General features: G+C 42.5%; 1 protein-coding gene across 2 annotated transcripts in view; it reads left to right on the top strand.

The window, feature by feature from the left end:
* The window catches only part of EFEMP1 (EGF containing fibulin extracellular matrix protein 1), a 139,325-nt gene that overhangs the window by 108,092 nt on the left and 15,206 nt on the right, over positions 1-16,027 (top strand). For both annotated transcript variants that reach the window (XM_033937882.1, XM_033937883.1), the window contains exons 8-9: positions 7,101-7,220; positions 14,342-14,465. In XM_033937882.1, coding sequence (XP_033793773.1) covers positions 7,101-7,220; positions 14,342-14,465 — 244 coding nt within the window. The remainder of the gene's footprint in view (positions 1-7,100; positions 7,221-14,341; positions 14,466-16,027) is intronic.

Genomic DNA, 16,027 nt, shown 5'->3' with positions numbered 1-16,027 from the left:
GAAATTATTATGCAGTCAAACTTAGCTATTCAAAAAGGGGGTGAGATATTGGGTGTTCTGAAGGCAGCTGAATAACCCATATGTCTAAGTGGTGATATTAGTTGCTGAACATATAAATCACATATAAATAATCCCAGCACATTTATTGATTTCACAAATGAATGCTGTATGGCAGGGGTTCCCACACTTTTTGGGCTTGCGAGCTACTTTTAAAATAACCAAGTAAAAATGATCTACCAACAATAAATTTTTTTTAAAAACACAAAGCACATTGTACACTGAGAAAATGTTAATTATCATTCCTATTCCAGGGTTATTTTTCAAAGAGGTCAAGGCAGATGACTCTATGCACTGTCACCTCAGTAACAACCATACAAAAATAGACAAATATAACCCCCTCCCTTTTTACTAAACCGTGATAGCAGTTTTTAGCGCAGGGAGCTGCACTGAATGCCCAGCGCTGCTTTCGACGCTCATAGGTTCCCTGCGCTAAAAACCGCTATTGCGGTTTAGTAAAAGGGGGCCATAGTGCAAAATATAGACAGCAGATATAAATTTGGACACATTTTGATCACTAAATTGAAAATAAAATCATTTTCCTTCCTTTGTTGTCTGGTGATTTCATGAGTCTCTGGATGCACTTTCTTCTTCTGACTGTGCATCTAATCTTTCTTTCCTTCTTTCAGCCTATATACTTCCTCTCCTCCAGACTTCAACTTTTTCTTCCTCTCTCCCTGCCCTTTCTTTCTCCCTGCCTCCCTTTCTTTTTTCTGTCTTCATACCCCTTCTTTCCTTCTGTCTCCCTGCCTGCCCCCTTTCTTTCTATCTCCCTGGCCTCCCCCAAACCACTGCCGCCGCCATCATCGGGGAACAGGCCCCAAAGCCACCACCGCCGCCCCAAGCTCTCCCTGCTTCGGGCCGACCAGCATTCCTCTCCCCGATGTCAATTCTGCCGTTGGAGAGGAAATTCCGGCCCAGCCAGGCAGCGATTGGCTGGCCAAAACCTCCTCTCCGATGGCAGAATTGGCATCAGGGAGAGGAAGGCTGATCGGCCCGGTAGATCGCCAAGGCAAAGTGAGTCTATCACAGAGCCTGGGATGGGCTCCGCGATCGACTCACTTTGCCTTGGCGATCTACCGGTCGATCGCGATTGACCTATTGGGCACCCCTGTTGTATGGCATATGTTTTTTTTTTATTCCATAGCATATTTTGGAGGGAGGTCATTGGAGTGGGTTATTTTACATGAGCCATGTCATTTGAACCCTCAGGGCTCACCATAATCCATCAAAGGTCCACTTGCGTTAAACATTTTGCTTGCACTTAAACACTGCAATAAATATTCAGCTGACAGTGCTCAGCATTTTGCTGGCCAGATAATTTTTATGTTACAGAACACTTAACTCAAGTAACCAGGGTCCAAACGCCCCTTGCCAAGAAACACAATAACCATTGGTACCATTAAGGTTGAAATGGAGCATAAAAACAAAACACCAGAAAATTTCAGATTCCATTGATTCTGGTAGGAAACCTTTTGATCTTCTCAAATCTTACTTACTAAACAATCCTTTGAAAACACCATAGCTCCCTCTGTTGATTCACTAGCACAGTTCATTGTATCCTTATGAGCCTGTTTTCAGTCTAAGGCATTCCCTGATACATCTAACGATATTTATTTATTTATTCAATTTTCTATACCGTTGTCCCAGAGTGCTGAAAAGTTCTCAGCCCAACCAACCAACTTCCTAAATTCTGAGTGTTATTTTGCCACTGTAGCTGGAAAGAGTGCAACCTGCGCCAACTTCCTACCTACTTCCAATTCAGGAAGGCACTAAAAACACCTAGAGGGGCATAATTTAAAAAAACGTCTAAGTCCCCTTTTGGCCCTAAACGTTGAAAGTAGAAGCAGGGAAAATATCCATTCTCAAAAAAAAAAAAGTCCAAAATGAGAGTTTTTTTGAGAATGGCCTCCTCTACATTCAGCTGTTTTTATCACAGTATTTTTATCATTGTATTTTTTTAATTGAATTTTCATGGTTTTATATGTCAGTGTTTGATAAATTATTTCCAGAACATCTGTATCCATAGTTTTTGTTTTAAATGCCCATATCACCACTACGTCTACACTTACAACATATTACCCACCAAAAAAACAGCCTAAGTCCCAAATGCCCAAAACCAGACCTTTTAGGCAAAGGAGGGGCCACTCCATCGTCTAAAAGCTGGATTCTGTAACTAGTGTCTGTCAAAAAGAACACTGGTTACAGAATCCACACACACCCCCAGCAACAATCGCGGCAGGAGAGATGGCTCATCTCCCCTGCCGCAATGGTGATCGCCTGAATTGCCGCAAACCGCAGCACTTCAGGGTGAGAATCGCGACAGGAGAGATGAGGCATTTCCCCTGCTGCGATACTCCCCCCGAAGTGTCACATTTCGGGGGGGGGGGTGGATCGACATCGTGGCAGGAGAGATAGCCAATCTCTCCTACCAAGATGTGACCCCCCCATCCCCTGATCCGATCTGGGCAGAAGTGAACCCAACCCCTCCTGCTCCAGCGACCCCCCAATCTGATCTAGGTAGGAAGGAGTCCAACCCCTCCTGCCCCAGACACACACACCTCCACCCCCCCCTGAACTGATTTGGACAGGAGGGAGCCCAACCCCTCCTACCCCGGTGACCCCCTGATCCGATCCAGAGGAAGCCCAACCCTCCTGCCCCGATGACCCCCTCACCCCACCAATTGGATACTGGCAGGAGGGAGCCCAACCTCTCCTGCCCCGGTGACCCACCATCCCCCCTATCAGATACAGGCAGGAGGGAGCCCAATCCCTTCTGCCCACGATTAACCACCTCCCCACGACTGCCCCCCCCCCGATCGCCCCCCCCAAACCCTGCGACACCTCCACAACTGACGACCCCCCATGACACCCCCACCCCTGACACACACCTCCCTATCTATAATAAGTTGGCTGGATGGACGGGTCCCAAGCCCGTTTGCCCAGCACAGGGCCGCCATCAGAAATTTCTGGGCCCCTTACTGAGCAATCCTATTGGGCCCCCTTCCCCCCCCCCCCCGACGCCCCCCCTTCTTCCATGGGCCGAATACACATACTTTTCTGCTAATGCTCCACCTAAGCTAGTCCCGTAAAATCTTCTCACGTCCATTGGGTGATTTGGCATAGAGGAGATATTCATAAAAAGAACGTCCGTCAAGATCTTTACTCATAGACTGTGCCATTTGCTTTAAATCATCTTCCATCATTAATCTAAATTGCACAATTCTTTCTCTGTCTTTGTCCTGAATGGCATCTGGCCACATTGCTGGATCCTTCCAGTCAATAAATTTATGAGCAGGCGCGGAGAACGCATTTTTAAACAAATGTAGTTTATCCTTGTACTCCTTATGTAATTTTAATCATCTATGGATATGTTTGTATGTTTATTGTTCAAATGGTTTTATTTATTTCCCCAAATTTATTTTTGTTATACACATTGAAAATATTTGATATTGCGTTTAAATCAAAATCTCAATAAACTTGAAATGAGTGCCCGTGAGATTGTGGGAGTGTTAAATACTCAAAACTTAGAAGAACAACAATTTACTTAAAGTTTTTGCTACGCCAGCTTTCTGGTATCTTTACATACAGTGGCGTACGTAGCATATGTAACACCCGGGGCCCATCATTTTTTGGCACTCCCCCCCCATCTGTAAGAAAAACATGATTTTTAGTAACAAACCACACGTCACACATGAGTACCTAGGAAAAGGCAGCATCTTACATATTGCAGTGAGCAATACATCAATACACCCATTGCAAAACTAAACAAGCCAGACCAATCAATCCTACACCGTCAATCCTAACAGAAAACCATGTCTTTCGAACACACAGAACACAGAAAACACCTTCGCCTAGTATGGAATATGTCATCACAAACTAACCCCTCACTCTTTTACAAAACTGTAGTGTGGATTTTAGCCACAGTGGTAACAGCCCTGACGCTCATAGAATTCTGAGCATCAGAGCTGCTACCACCACGGCTGTCGCTAAAAAACGCTCCACAGTTTTGTAAAAGGGGGGATAAAATAGAAATACACAGTTTCAATGCTCTAGCTCAGAGGTGCCCAAACATTTTGAGCTTGTGAGCTACTTTAAAATGACCAAGTCAAAATGATCTACCAACAATAAAATTAAAAAACACAAAGCACACTATACGCTGAGAAAATGTTAATTATCATTCCTATTCTGGGTTTTTTTCAAAGAGGTCAAGGCAGATGACTCAATGCATTGTCACCTCAGTAACAACCATACAAAAATAGACAAATATACCCTCCATCCTTTTTATTAAACCACAATAGCAGTTTTTAGTGCAGGGAGCTGCGCTGAATGCCCAGCGCTGCTCTTGCCGCTCATAGGCTCCCTGCGCTAAAAACCACTATTGCGGTTTAGTAAAAGGGGACCATATTGTAAAATATAGACAGCAGATATAAATTCAGAACTGTGCATAGTAAGTGAAGGGAAGTTTTCATCTCTGGGAATTTACCCAGTTAACTATTAAGTTATTTGGGCAAATTCCTTTGAAAACTGTGGTAATACTGCCTCCACTTTGCTAAATTTAAAATAAAATCATTTTTCCTACCTTGTCTGGTGATTCCATGAGTCTTTGGTTGCACTTTCTTCTTCTGACTGCATCCAATCTTTCTTCCCTTCTATCAGCCTGTATGCTTTCTCTCCTCCACACCTCATTCCCTCCCCCAACTTTTTCTTCCTCTCTCCCTGACCTTTCTTTCTTTTTTTCTGTTTCTCTTCTTTCCTTCTGTTTCCCTGCCTGCCCCCTTTCTTTCTTTCTCCCTGCCGTTCCCCAAGCCACTGCCACTGCCGCTGCCATCGGGGAACAGGACCCACCAATGGATAACAGGCCCCGACGCATGCTCTCCCTGCTTCGGGCCGATCAGTCTTCCTCTCCCCGACGTCAATTCTGCCATCGGAGAAGAAGTTCCGCCCAGCCAGGCAGCGATTGGTTGGCCCGAACTTCCTCTCCGACTGCAGAATTGACATCGGGGAGAGGAAGACTGATAGGTCCGATAGATTAGATCGCCAAGACAAAGTGAGTCCTGGGTGATCGACTCACTTTGCCTTGGCGAGCTACTGGCACCCCTGCCTTAGAACACTGCCTAGGACCCTGGGGGAGCCCGGGCCCCCTGTCAGCTCCGGGCCCCTGAATGCAGGACTGGTAGTACTGCCCTGATGGCGGCCCTGGCCCAGCAGGCCCGCCATCCGCCGAATGGCAAGCCTTAGGGTGGAAGGTTTCATAACATTAGGTGGATAGTTTCATCACATTGTCTCCATGACGCCCGGATCCTTTTCTTGGGCGCTAACCCCCAAGGTAGACCCTAGCACTTAACTGTCCAGGTTAACTGCATAAATGGAATAGCATAAAAAGGCTGTTCTGTCTTTATGTGGTAACCCATATTTGGTTGAGTGCTGAATATTGAACTCAATCAGATATACATTTGCTGGGTCCACAAAATCAGATATTCAAATGCTGATTGGGCCAGGCGCCAAAGGCCCCGCCCACAGGAGCATTATAATATTCTTAGTATTGTTAACTATCACTTTTTTAATAATTCCTAGCATCATATGCTTTTTTCGCCACGGCCACACTTTGGGCAGGTTTCATCGTATTGTCTACAATGACACCCAGATCCTTTTCTCGGGCACTAACCCATAAGGTGGACCCTAGCATCTGGTAACTGTGATTTGGGTTAGTCTTCCCAAAGTTTATCACTTTGCATTTGTCCTCATTAAATTTAATCTGCCACATGGATGCCCAGTCTTCCAATTTCCTAAGATCTGCTTGCAATTTTTCACAAACCACATGAGTTTAACAACTTTGAACAGTTTAGTGTCATCTGCAAATTTAATCACCTCACTCGTCGTCTGATCTTGAGTTGTAGTAAGTGCCTGAGGGCCTCAGGAAGAAACACATAACCCTGCTGGGTGTCGAAGAGAAGGCCCAGAGACTCCAAGGACTGGGATGGTGTTTTCTTGATAGTAGAAGGGATATATGTGAAGGGAAGGGGAGACAGGGGTTTTGTTGGTCCTTGCTCTGTTTATTTGTATTTATAAAATGACAATTGTACAGAATATTATTTCTTTTTATACTTTAATAACACACATTCAATATAAAATCATAACTGAGGCTTGTGCAGATGAGATCAGATGGTTTGCGGGGACTGAGCTCGCACAGATGGGGCGGAAATGTTTTTTTAAAAATTTCAGTCTTAGTAGTTTGCCGGTCCACAAAATAATTCTTTTATTTCTGCCAGTCTACGGGTGTAAAAGGGTTGAAGAACACTGCCCTAAAGTCCTGACCTGGCTCCCTTGGATTATTTCCTGTTCCAAGTTTTGAAGAAATCTCTCCATGGACAGTTGTTTTCAAGTGATGAAGACATTAAGGAAGCTGTGATGTCCTGGTTTGAAGGTCAAACAGAAGAATTTTTTTCAAAGGAGTTAGTCATTGGAAGAAAAATGGATGAAGTGTATAGCGCTATCAGGGGACTATATTGAAAAATAAAAGAAATTTTTTTTCAAAACTTCTCTGTCCTACTGAGGTAGATAAATTATTGAATGCCCCTCATATACAAGTCTATGTACAATTTACGCAATCTGTAAACCACCTAGAACTCCGCTCTGAGGGGATTTGGGCAGGATATAAGACCACATATAACATAACATAATATTTGTGGTTGTTAAAAGTTCTAATGCATACTAAAAAAAATTTCTTAGAATGAACATGTAAAACAAACAAACAAAAACAGGGAGGGGAATTTCTTTTTCCATAAATGGACCAAAAGTTTCTGCCTCTGCACATCCCTCCTGATTATGAACTGCTGGCTCTTGAAGTTTAAGGGCTTCAATAGGACACCGAAAAGCAAAAGGTTTGCAGGAGAACAAGGAAGAGAAAATTATATTTGGGGGGGAAATGTACATTTTTTTCACAGAAGCAAGAAAGCTAGGGAAGTGATGCTAAAATACAACTGAGAAAGAATCATACACCAATAGGTAGCTAACTGTTTTATTTCTTACTCAATTTGCAGATATTGATGAATGTAGAACTTCTAGTTATATGTGCCAATACCAGTGTTTGAATGAACCAGGAAGATTCTCATGCATATGTCCTGATGGATACCAAGTGGTAGGCATGAGATCATGTCAAGGTAAGAGTGTTGGTGATAATGAGACAAATTTCCAAAGCCATTCCTGCAAGTAAAAAAAAAATGTATCTACCGACATAGACTTTGAGAAAACTAATCACCATCTATATAGGTAAAAGTATATGATTGTTTCTACAAGAATTACTTCTGGATTTCTATCTATAAAAATAACTATGAAAGAGGCACCGAGGTCTATTTACTAAGCTTTGTTGTGACTATATGGTGCATTATTATCTTTTTAAGCTTTGTTTGAAAACATATTTATTGTATCAATACCTATTGAAAATATAGGTAAGTTCTGGATCTTTCTCAATAGTAACTGTTTATTTTTTATTTTGTTATCAATTAAGTTTTCTTGGGATTCTAGCCTAATAATCATGCTTTGTTATTTGCCTTAAGCCATATTTGGTTAAGTAGACTATACATGCCCAGATTAGATTATTTACCAATAACACAATTTAGGAGTAAAATTATCAACATGGGCTACTGTTAAGTCAGGTTATCTTACCACAGGGCCTCATTTTATGCAATGAGGCCCTGTACTAAAATAACCCAACTACTACTAGTAGCCCACGTTGAAAACTTGCCTGATTAACATCCCCCCCTTTTTTTTTTAACTAAACCGCGATACCAGTTTTTAGCGCAGAGAGTCGCGCTGAATGATCTGCGCTGCTCCCGACACTCATAGGAACTCTGTGAGTGTCGGGAGCAACACAGAGCTTTCAGCGCGGCTCCCTGCGCTAATAACTGCTATCGCGGTTTAGTAAAAGGGGGAGTAAGATAAGTTGTTTCACTGTTATTTGACTGTTAACTGTTAGCTATTTTAGCACAGGTCACCTTTTATGCAATGAAACCTGGGGTTAACACTAAAATAATATGTTTTAATGGCAGCCCACAATGATAACTATGCCCCTTAGTGCAAGGGTTTTTTTTTTCTGCAAATCAAGATAAATAATAATGAGCTGCAAAGAGTACACATGGATGCAAAGCAGCTCATTATTATGAAAAAATAAATAATACAGCTTCTATTATACTTAGCAAGCTGAATAAATTTTTCAAAGTTAAAACCAGCTCAAGAGGTGTTGTTAACTTTCCCCAGGAGCAACTGAAAGGGGCGTGCCAAGTAAAACAAAATTGTCCCATGTCCTAATCCCTTTATAATAAATGCTTCCCCAATGCATCCTTCAGTCGCTCACACTGTTCCCACCCCAGAAAGGCTTGTGAATGCTTGGAACGACCTCTCGGTGGAAGTGATGGAGACATAAAGGGGTAAATTCTGCAAATGGACGTCTAACTTTAGGCGCGAGTTAGGAGTCCAAGTAAAGTGGATAACAAGCACAGTTAACGACGTAACGAGCAATAATTGGAAGTTAGACCATCAAAGGCTGTGCGCGATTCACAAAACAGATGTCCACAATTTTGTGGACGCCCAACGGAAAAAGCCGCGCCCAAAAGATAGGCATGGGCATGGCCCACTTAAGCATAATGTGGGAGTGGCTTTGATTTGGACATCCAATTAGAGAATCGCATGCCACGTAGCACCCCAATGCATCTATCTAATGCCTAAAATGTAGACTTTGCAAAACCAAGTTTACTTTTGGATGTTAGGTGGACGCGAGTTAGGAAGATGCAACTTAGGCATTAGGCGTGCCATAAGCGTTCGCTTAAAGGTGAACGGGGCTTTTATTTTTGGGGTATTGAGGATTCCAGGTTGATATTAAGGTCAAAATATGTTTAATAATGCATCACTTACACAAGGCACATGAAAAAATATATATTGCATATTAAATCTTCTATTTTTTAGCCTAAAGAGGACTCCTCTTTGCTAATAATGGAAAAAGATGATTAATAATGCATTACTCAAGCAAAGCGCACACACACACACATATATATATATATATATATATATATATATGCATTTCATTATATTACATTGATGCCTTCTATCCCGCCAATACCTTTCAGTTCTAGCCAGTTTACAACAAGAAATTAGCCTGGGCATTCCCAGTGAGATTACAAGGTTGATAGCTATAGTATGCGTCAGGATCTGGGAATGGTCAAAAACGGTTTGGTTAGATTAGGGGTGTCCAACGCGTTGATCGCGATCGACCGGTAGCTCAGGAAGGCAACGTGAGTCGATCGCAGAGCCCATCCCAGGCTCTGTGATACTCGTTTTGCCGTCCCGATCTACTGGGCCTATCAGCCTTCCTCTCCCCGACGTCAAAGACGCCGACGCCGGGCATGAGGCTGTTTTTGTCATTTTGGGGGGGGCATGGGGGTGTGGGGGTGTGGCGGCGGCAGCAGCAACAGCCTGAAAAAGAAATCATCCTGGCCCGGGTCGGTGTCATACTCCGGAACTTCTACCTCTTCCAGCAGCCCTCTCCCTTCTACCTGCTTCCGGCCACACCCCCTGCTCCGCGGCTCTCTTCGGCAACTCAGCAGCAGCGATCGACACAAGCTTCTGACGTCGGGGCCTACCCTCTGCGAGTCCCGCTTGTTTCAACTTCCTTTTTCCACAAAGGCGGGACTCGTAGAGGGAAGGCCTCGATGTCGGCAGCTTGTCTTGATCATCGCTGCTGACGAGTTGCTGAAGAGAGCCGCAGAGCAGGGGGGTTTTGCCAGGTGCAGGTAGAAGGGAGAGGGCCAGTTGCAGGACTCTTGGGTGAGGGAGCAGAAGAGAGAGAGAAAGAGAGAGGGGAGGGAAACAAAAGGAAATATTTCATACTGGGCTGGGCCGGAGTGGAGGGAGGGTGGAAAGATTCTGGCTACAGGGTGCATTAACAAAGGAAAAGGGGGGAAAGCTGAAAATGGAGATAGTGACACAAAGAAGAGAAAGAGTAAGCAGGACCTACTGAATAAGGATAGAGATACAGAGGGGACATGAAGAGGAGGTGAAATAGAGACATAGAAGTAATGCTGAAAAAGTGTGTGTGGGGGAGATAAAGACATTGAAAGGGCAAATGGTGAACATGGGGTAAAGACAAGGACAGAGACAAATGAAGATTCTGAAAAAGTGGTGAGATAAGGATATAGGTGAGATGGACACAAAGAAGGGTGATGCTGGAAAATAGGTGGAATGGTAATTCTGACAGACACAGAAGGGAAATGCTGGATCAAGGAGAGATGGGGCTCAGGCTGGATGGAATGAGGAGAAATGCCTTGTTGGCCCGGAACTTCCTCTCCTACGTCAGAATTGACGTCAGGGAGCGGAATGCTGGGCAGCGCGACGCTTCTGCAGGGAAATCTTGGGACGGCGGTGGCTTGGGGGCTGTTCCCCGATGGCGGTGGCAGCAAACCGAGTGGCTTGGGGGAGGGCACGGAGAAAGAAAGAAAGGGGGCAGACAGGGAGACAGAAAGAAGGGGGAACAGGGAGACAGAAAGAAAAAGTTGGGGGAGAGAATGAGGTCTGGAGGAGAAGAAACATACAGGAGGCTGGAAGAAAGATTGGATGCACAGTCAGAAGAAGAAACTGCAACCTGAGACTCATGAAATCACCAAACAGCAAAGGTAGGAAAAATGATTTTATTTTCAATTTAGTGATCAAAATGTGTCGGTTTTGAGAATTTATATCTGCTGTCTATATTTTGCACTATGGCTCCCTTTTACTAAACCGCAATAGCGTTTTTTAGCACAGGGAGCCTATGAGCATTGAGAGCAGCACGAGGCATTCAGCGTAACTCCCTGTGCTAAAACCTACTATTGTGGTTTAGTAAAAAGGGAGGGGGTGTATTTGTCTATTTTTGTATTTTGTTACTGAGGTGACATTGCATAGAGTCATCTGCCGTGACCTCTTTGAAATAACCCGGAATATGAATAATTAACATTTTCTCTGCCTTTCAGTGTGCTTTGTGGTTTTTTTTTAATTTTATTGTTGGTAGATCATTTTGACTTAGTCATTATAAAAGTAGCTCGCAAGCCTATAAAGTGTGGGCACCCCAGGTTAGATCATTTGACAAATTTCTTGAATACTATGGTTTTCAGTTTTTTCCTGAATGTTTTGTAGTTGGGCGTTTTGGTCAGCAGATTTGAGAGGTGGTGGTCTATTTTTGCTGCTCTGGTGGCTAGTAGACCGTCATATATATTTTTGCTTTGCATGCCTTTGATTGGGGGGGGAGGGGGTAAAGTGTGCTTGATTTCACCTTGGTCTGGATGTGTTTTTCCTGATTGTTCAGATAGCTTGGTCCATTTCCATTTAGGGCTTTGAATAGGGTGCAGTAGAATTTGTGTTGTATGCGTGCCTGTACTGGGAGCCAGTGTGAGTCTTGGAAAGCTGAGGTAATGTGGTTGTATTTATTGAGCGAGTATATTAGTCTTAGGGCTGTATTTTGGACTGTTTGTAATTGTTTTAGCATGTTGGCGGGGAATGAAAGGTAAAATATGTTGCAGTAGTCCAGGAGTCCTAGGATTAGCGCTTGTACTATGAGTTTGAATTGTTTGTTGTTGAAGTATTTCGGATTTGTCTTAAGTTGCGCAAGGTTACGAATGCTTTCTGAACTGTTTTTCTGATTTGAAGTTGCATGGTGCAGCCTTTGTCTATCATTATTCCCAGCAGTTTTAGGTTGGATTGTAAGGTATATGTGATGGAGTTTATTTCTAGGTTTGTTATGGTTGGGGTTTTGTTTCTTTCTAGAAGTAAGAATTTGGTTTTGTCTTGGTTCAGTTTTAATTTGTGGTCTCTCATCCATTTTGACACTGTTTCTAGTGCAATGTGTAGTTTGTTCTTGTGTTGGGGGTGGTTTGGTCGAAAGGCAGGAGGATGGTGATATCGTCTGCATAGCTGTATGACGTTATGCCTAGTTTGTCTAAGCATATGACAAGTATGGTTATGTAAAGGTTGAAGAGTGTTGGTGATAGTGGGGAGCCTTGGGGGACTCCACAAGGGTTATTCCAGGATTCTGATTGTTCATTGTTTGCTTTTACTCAAGCAAAGCACACACACACACAATATATATATATATTGCATAAACTTCATTTCCAAATGGTTAAGAACATAAAAAGAAATACACTACTCACACAATGGTTGCAGTTCAGATCTCTGGAGCATTCTATAGTATCCATTAAGGAAACTGACTATTTAATTCTATTTTCTATTGCTTATATTTTAACCAGTTTCCAGTTCACAGTAGAGTATTGCTTCTTAACAAATTAATTTTTAACTTCCAACAGAGTCTCTTTCATGAGGGAATATATCAAATATCTTCTGAAAATAAACTTGAGAGTCTTAATGATTTCAGGTCATAATACATTTTATATGTACTCATTTAAAGGGCAATTCTATAACTGGGTGCCTGGTAGAAACCTATTCTATAATGCAGGGGTAGGGAACACCGGTCCTCGAGAGCCGTATTCCAATCAGGTTTTCAGGATTTCCCCAATGAATATGCATTGAAAGCAGTGCATGCAAATAGATCTCATGCATATTCATTGGGGAAATCCTGAAAACCCGACTGGAATACAGCTCTCGAGGACCGGAGTTCCCTACCCCTGCTATAATGCATAAGACTTTTTATGCCTCTGAATGCAGCTGTGCGCCCAGAGCTGAAAGAGGCGTGTCTGGAGGAGTAGTTAGGGTGGGATGTGGGCCTACCTAGACTTAGTTGCCCTGCAAGGATAATTGAATGTTTTACTGGACATCCTGGATGAAACTTAAATGCGAGTTAGACAATGTAAAAACAGGTATAAGTGCCAAAAAGGTATCCAAAGTGACCAGATAACCACTGCAGAGACCCACACACACTCCCCAGTGTTTACTGACCCCCCTCACACCCCCACAAAGATCAGAATAAAAAAATACATCCCTTTCTCCAGAACATCAGCACATGGTATAGGAATGCCTAGTAGAGCTGCACACAGGTGTCTTAAATAACCTGGGGGTGAGCTAGTGAACCAAAGGAGGACCCAGGCCCATAAGCCACTCTGACCATTACATTTATGGTGGAACATGTGCACCCCCCAAAACCCTACTCTACTGCCATAAAGGAGCCACCTGCAGCCATATAGGCTATTGGGGTTGTAAACAGGTGGATATCGTGGGTTTTGGGGGTATTTGGAGGGGGCTCACCATAAACTATAAGGGAGTTCTGGTGAGATGTCCATCTGGCACCCTTTTTGTGACGTTCAAAGTAGTGCCCTCTAAGGTACCCCACTGCTGTGTTGCCATGTCTGGGTCGCCAGTCCATTACATGATTGGCCCCTCACATGTCCAAATGGTCTTGTTCTGGGTATTTGGACTTGGATGAAATTTTGGTCAAAAACGTGGTATAAATATAGACGTCCTGGCGGTATGGCCGAACAATAGTCTGGATGTCCAGATAGACAATTTTCACAAAAAAAAAATTATTCTAGACATATTTTTTTGAAAATGGGCATTTTCCCACTGGCAACTTTGGGTATCTAGCGCCATCCATCCAAATTGGACTTAGTTGTATGTTTTGATTATGCCCCTCCACGTATATTGGTATTAGATCCCTAGTATGTACGGTTAGGATAAAACTTGTATTGAAAGACCTTGCACTGTAACTATGGCAAATTGTCACTTGTTAACTGTACATTATATATGTCAATCTGTAACCTGTTCTGAGCACTTTGGGAAGAACAGGATAGAAAATGAATTAATTAAATAAATAGCAGTTAGCACAGGCTCTGTGTCTCAATGTGCTGTCACTTATCCCATTACTGTCTAGGAAGCTCACAATGATGGAAAGGGGGGATGGGGCTGTGAATGTTCACCGACTCACAATCTTTGTGCTGTCTGTCACTACTGGTCTGAAATCACAGTGGAGATCCAGAGGGAGGGAGAGCAGTAGTTCTGTTTCTGTGAAACCCCCACCCCCCCTCCATCTACCAATACATAATCCTATTTAGGGTCTCGATCCACAGTTTGGGATCTGCTGAGTTACATGTGTATAATGTAGGCACACGTTATAAAATATTCTACCCTATGTCCTTCCCCATTTTCTTTTCTTCCACAATTTTGGAAAGTACAATCAAAGAATATTTTTGTTAAATCAGTCCGTGGGAATTTTCTGCCAAAAATCACCATATACTGATAAGAAAATACTACTTTGCATACAAGTATCATTTTATTCTAAGGCTAATAAGATTCTTTTCCATGTTATTCACAGATATAAATGAATGTGAAAGCCAGCATGACTGCAGAGAAGATGAAATATGCTGGAATTATCATGGTGGATTCCGTTGTTACCCCAGAAATCCGTGTCAAGAGCCTTATGTCCGTATGTCTGACAAGTAAGACAGCACATGTTGTTAAGACTACAGAGCAACCACAATGTTTTGTTTTCTGAGGAAGAGACTTTTGTAGTCCTCATATCTTGAATTTTTAAATATTCGTTATCTTTTATAAATTGTGTTTTTTGGGCACTAATGTTTCATGCAAAAAAGAAAAAAACTTGGGAGAAAACCAAAATATTATAATGAATCACAAAAATCAATGAAAAATAAACCAATTCAATTAAAAAAAACAAAAAATATATACTTTCTCATTAGAACCAACACTAATCAGTATTCAAAATATTATATTGTGAGTGCTCAGTTTAAAACGCCATCAAAACACAGCTTTAAAGCCCATTAATGATGTTACAACCTGACATCATAGCACCCACCTGCCTGCCTTAAACTGCATGATCAGCTTCTAAGATCTTATTATATGTATAGAGATTGTACTTAGCTTGAAAGGCAGTCTATCCCAAGTGCTTCTCAATCCAAAAGTGCTCCAATAGATATAAAGTGTCTGTGAAACCTCTCATACAACCTAACAAAAACTCCCATTTCCTCTATACCAATCATGTTTCACATATCTTGCTTCATCAGGAAGAAAAAAGAGGACTAAGTGAACTAAAAACAAATCAATAAAGGTGATTAAAAAAGATTCTTAAAAATACTCATCCAACCACCTGAGCAAAAGTCTTAAACTAACTAATGTTTCATGCCATGCATTGGAGGAGGAAAATATCCACAAGTCGATCCTCATGCTTTGCATTGCCACATTCATTTCTTTGCTACTAGGAAAGAGCAATCCTGTCTAATGCTGCTTAACTATTTTTTTATTTTATTACTTATGTACCACTTTATCATTTATTTTATTACTTATATACCACTTTATCATATTTCTCTATCTGTCTCGGTGGGCTCAAACTCTTTCTAGTGTACCTGGGGCAATGAGGGGATTAAGTGACTTGTCCAGGGTCACAAGGAGCAGCGAGGAATTTGAACCCACAGCCTCAGGGCTGTAGATCTAATCCCTGCGCCACACACTCTCACCATTAGGCAAGACTAGATTGCCTAGGAAACAGCTTCTGAGGGATAGAAAAAGCAACCAGAATTACCACAGTACAATTGACATTAACGCAGAAAGAGGAAGTTGTTCATTTAATAAAGTCATCTTCTTTGAAGTTGTTCACTGGTTTACTATATTATTAAAAAACATCTTATGATGAGTGTTTTCCCATCATTATTAGGAAATGTCATATTGACTCCAACTCTTAAAACTAAAAATTTAACATCTGACGTGATTACGAATTACAGTATAGACTGGCTCCCTCAATGCCTCTACAGTAAATCCCCGCGACTTCGTGGTTTGCGAAACGTGGACTCAGTAATTCGCGGTATTTTCCGACCACCTCTTCCTGGTACTAAAGTCAGGCTACACCAATCAGGAGCTGCTTTGACATGCTATCTGGCAGGTCAAAGCAGCTCCTGATTGGTGTATCCTGACTTTTGTACCAGGAAGAGGTGGTTGGAAAATACTGAGAATGATTTTCAGCACCCGCCAGCTCCCCAGCTGCCCTCTC

The sequence above is a fragment of the Geotrypetes seraphini genome, chromosome 3 (assembly GCF_902459505.1).
Source record: "Geotrypetes seraphini chromosome 3, aGeoSer1.1, whole genome shotgun sequence".
In the NCBI taxonomy this organism is placed as follows: domain Eukaryota; kingdom Metazoa; phylum Chordata; class Amphibia; order Gymnophiona; family Dermophiidae; genus Geotrypetes; species Geotrypetes seraphini.
Note: the sequence above shows the minus strand (reverse complement) of the source record. Positions and strands in the feature narration are given on the sequence as shown.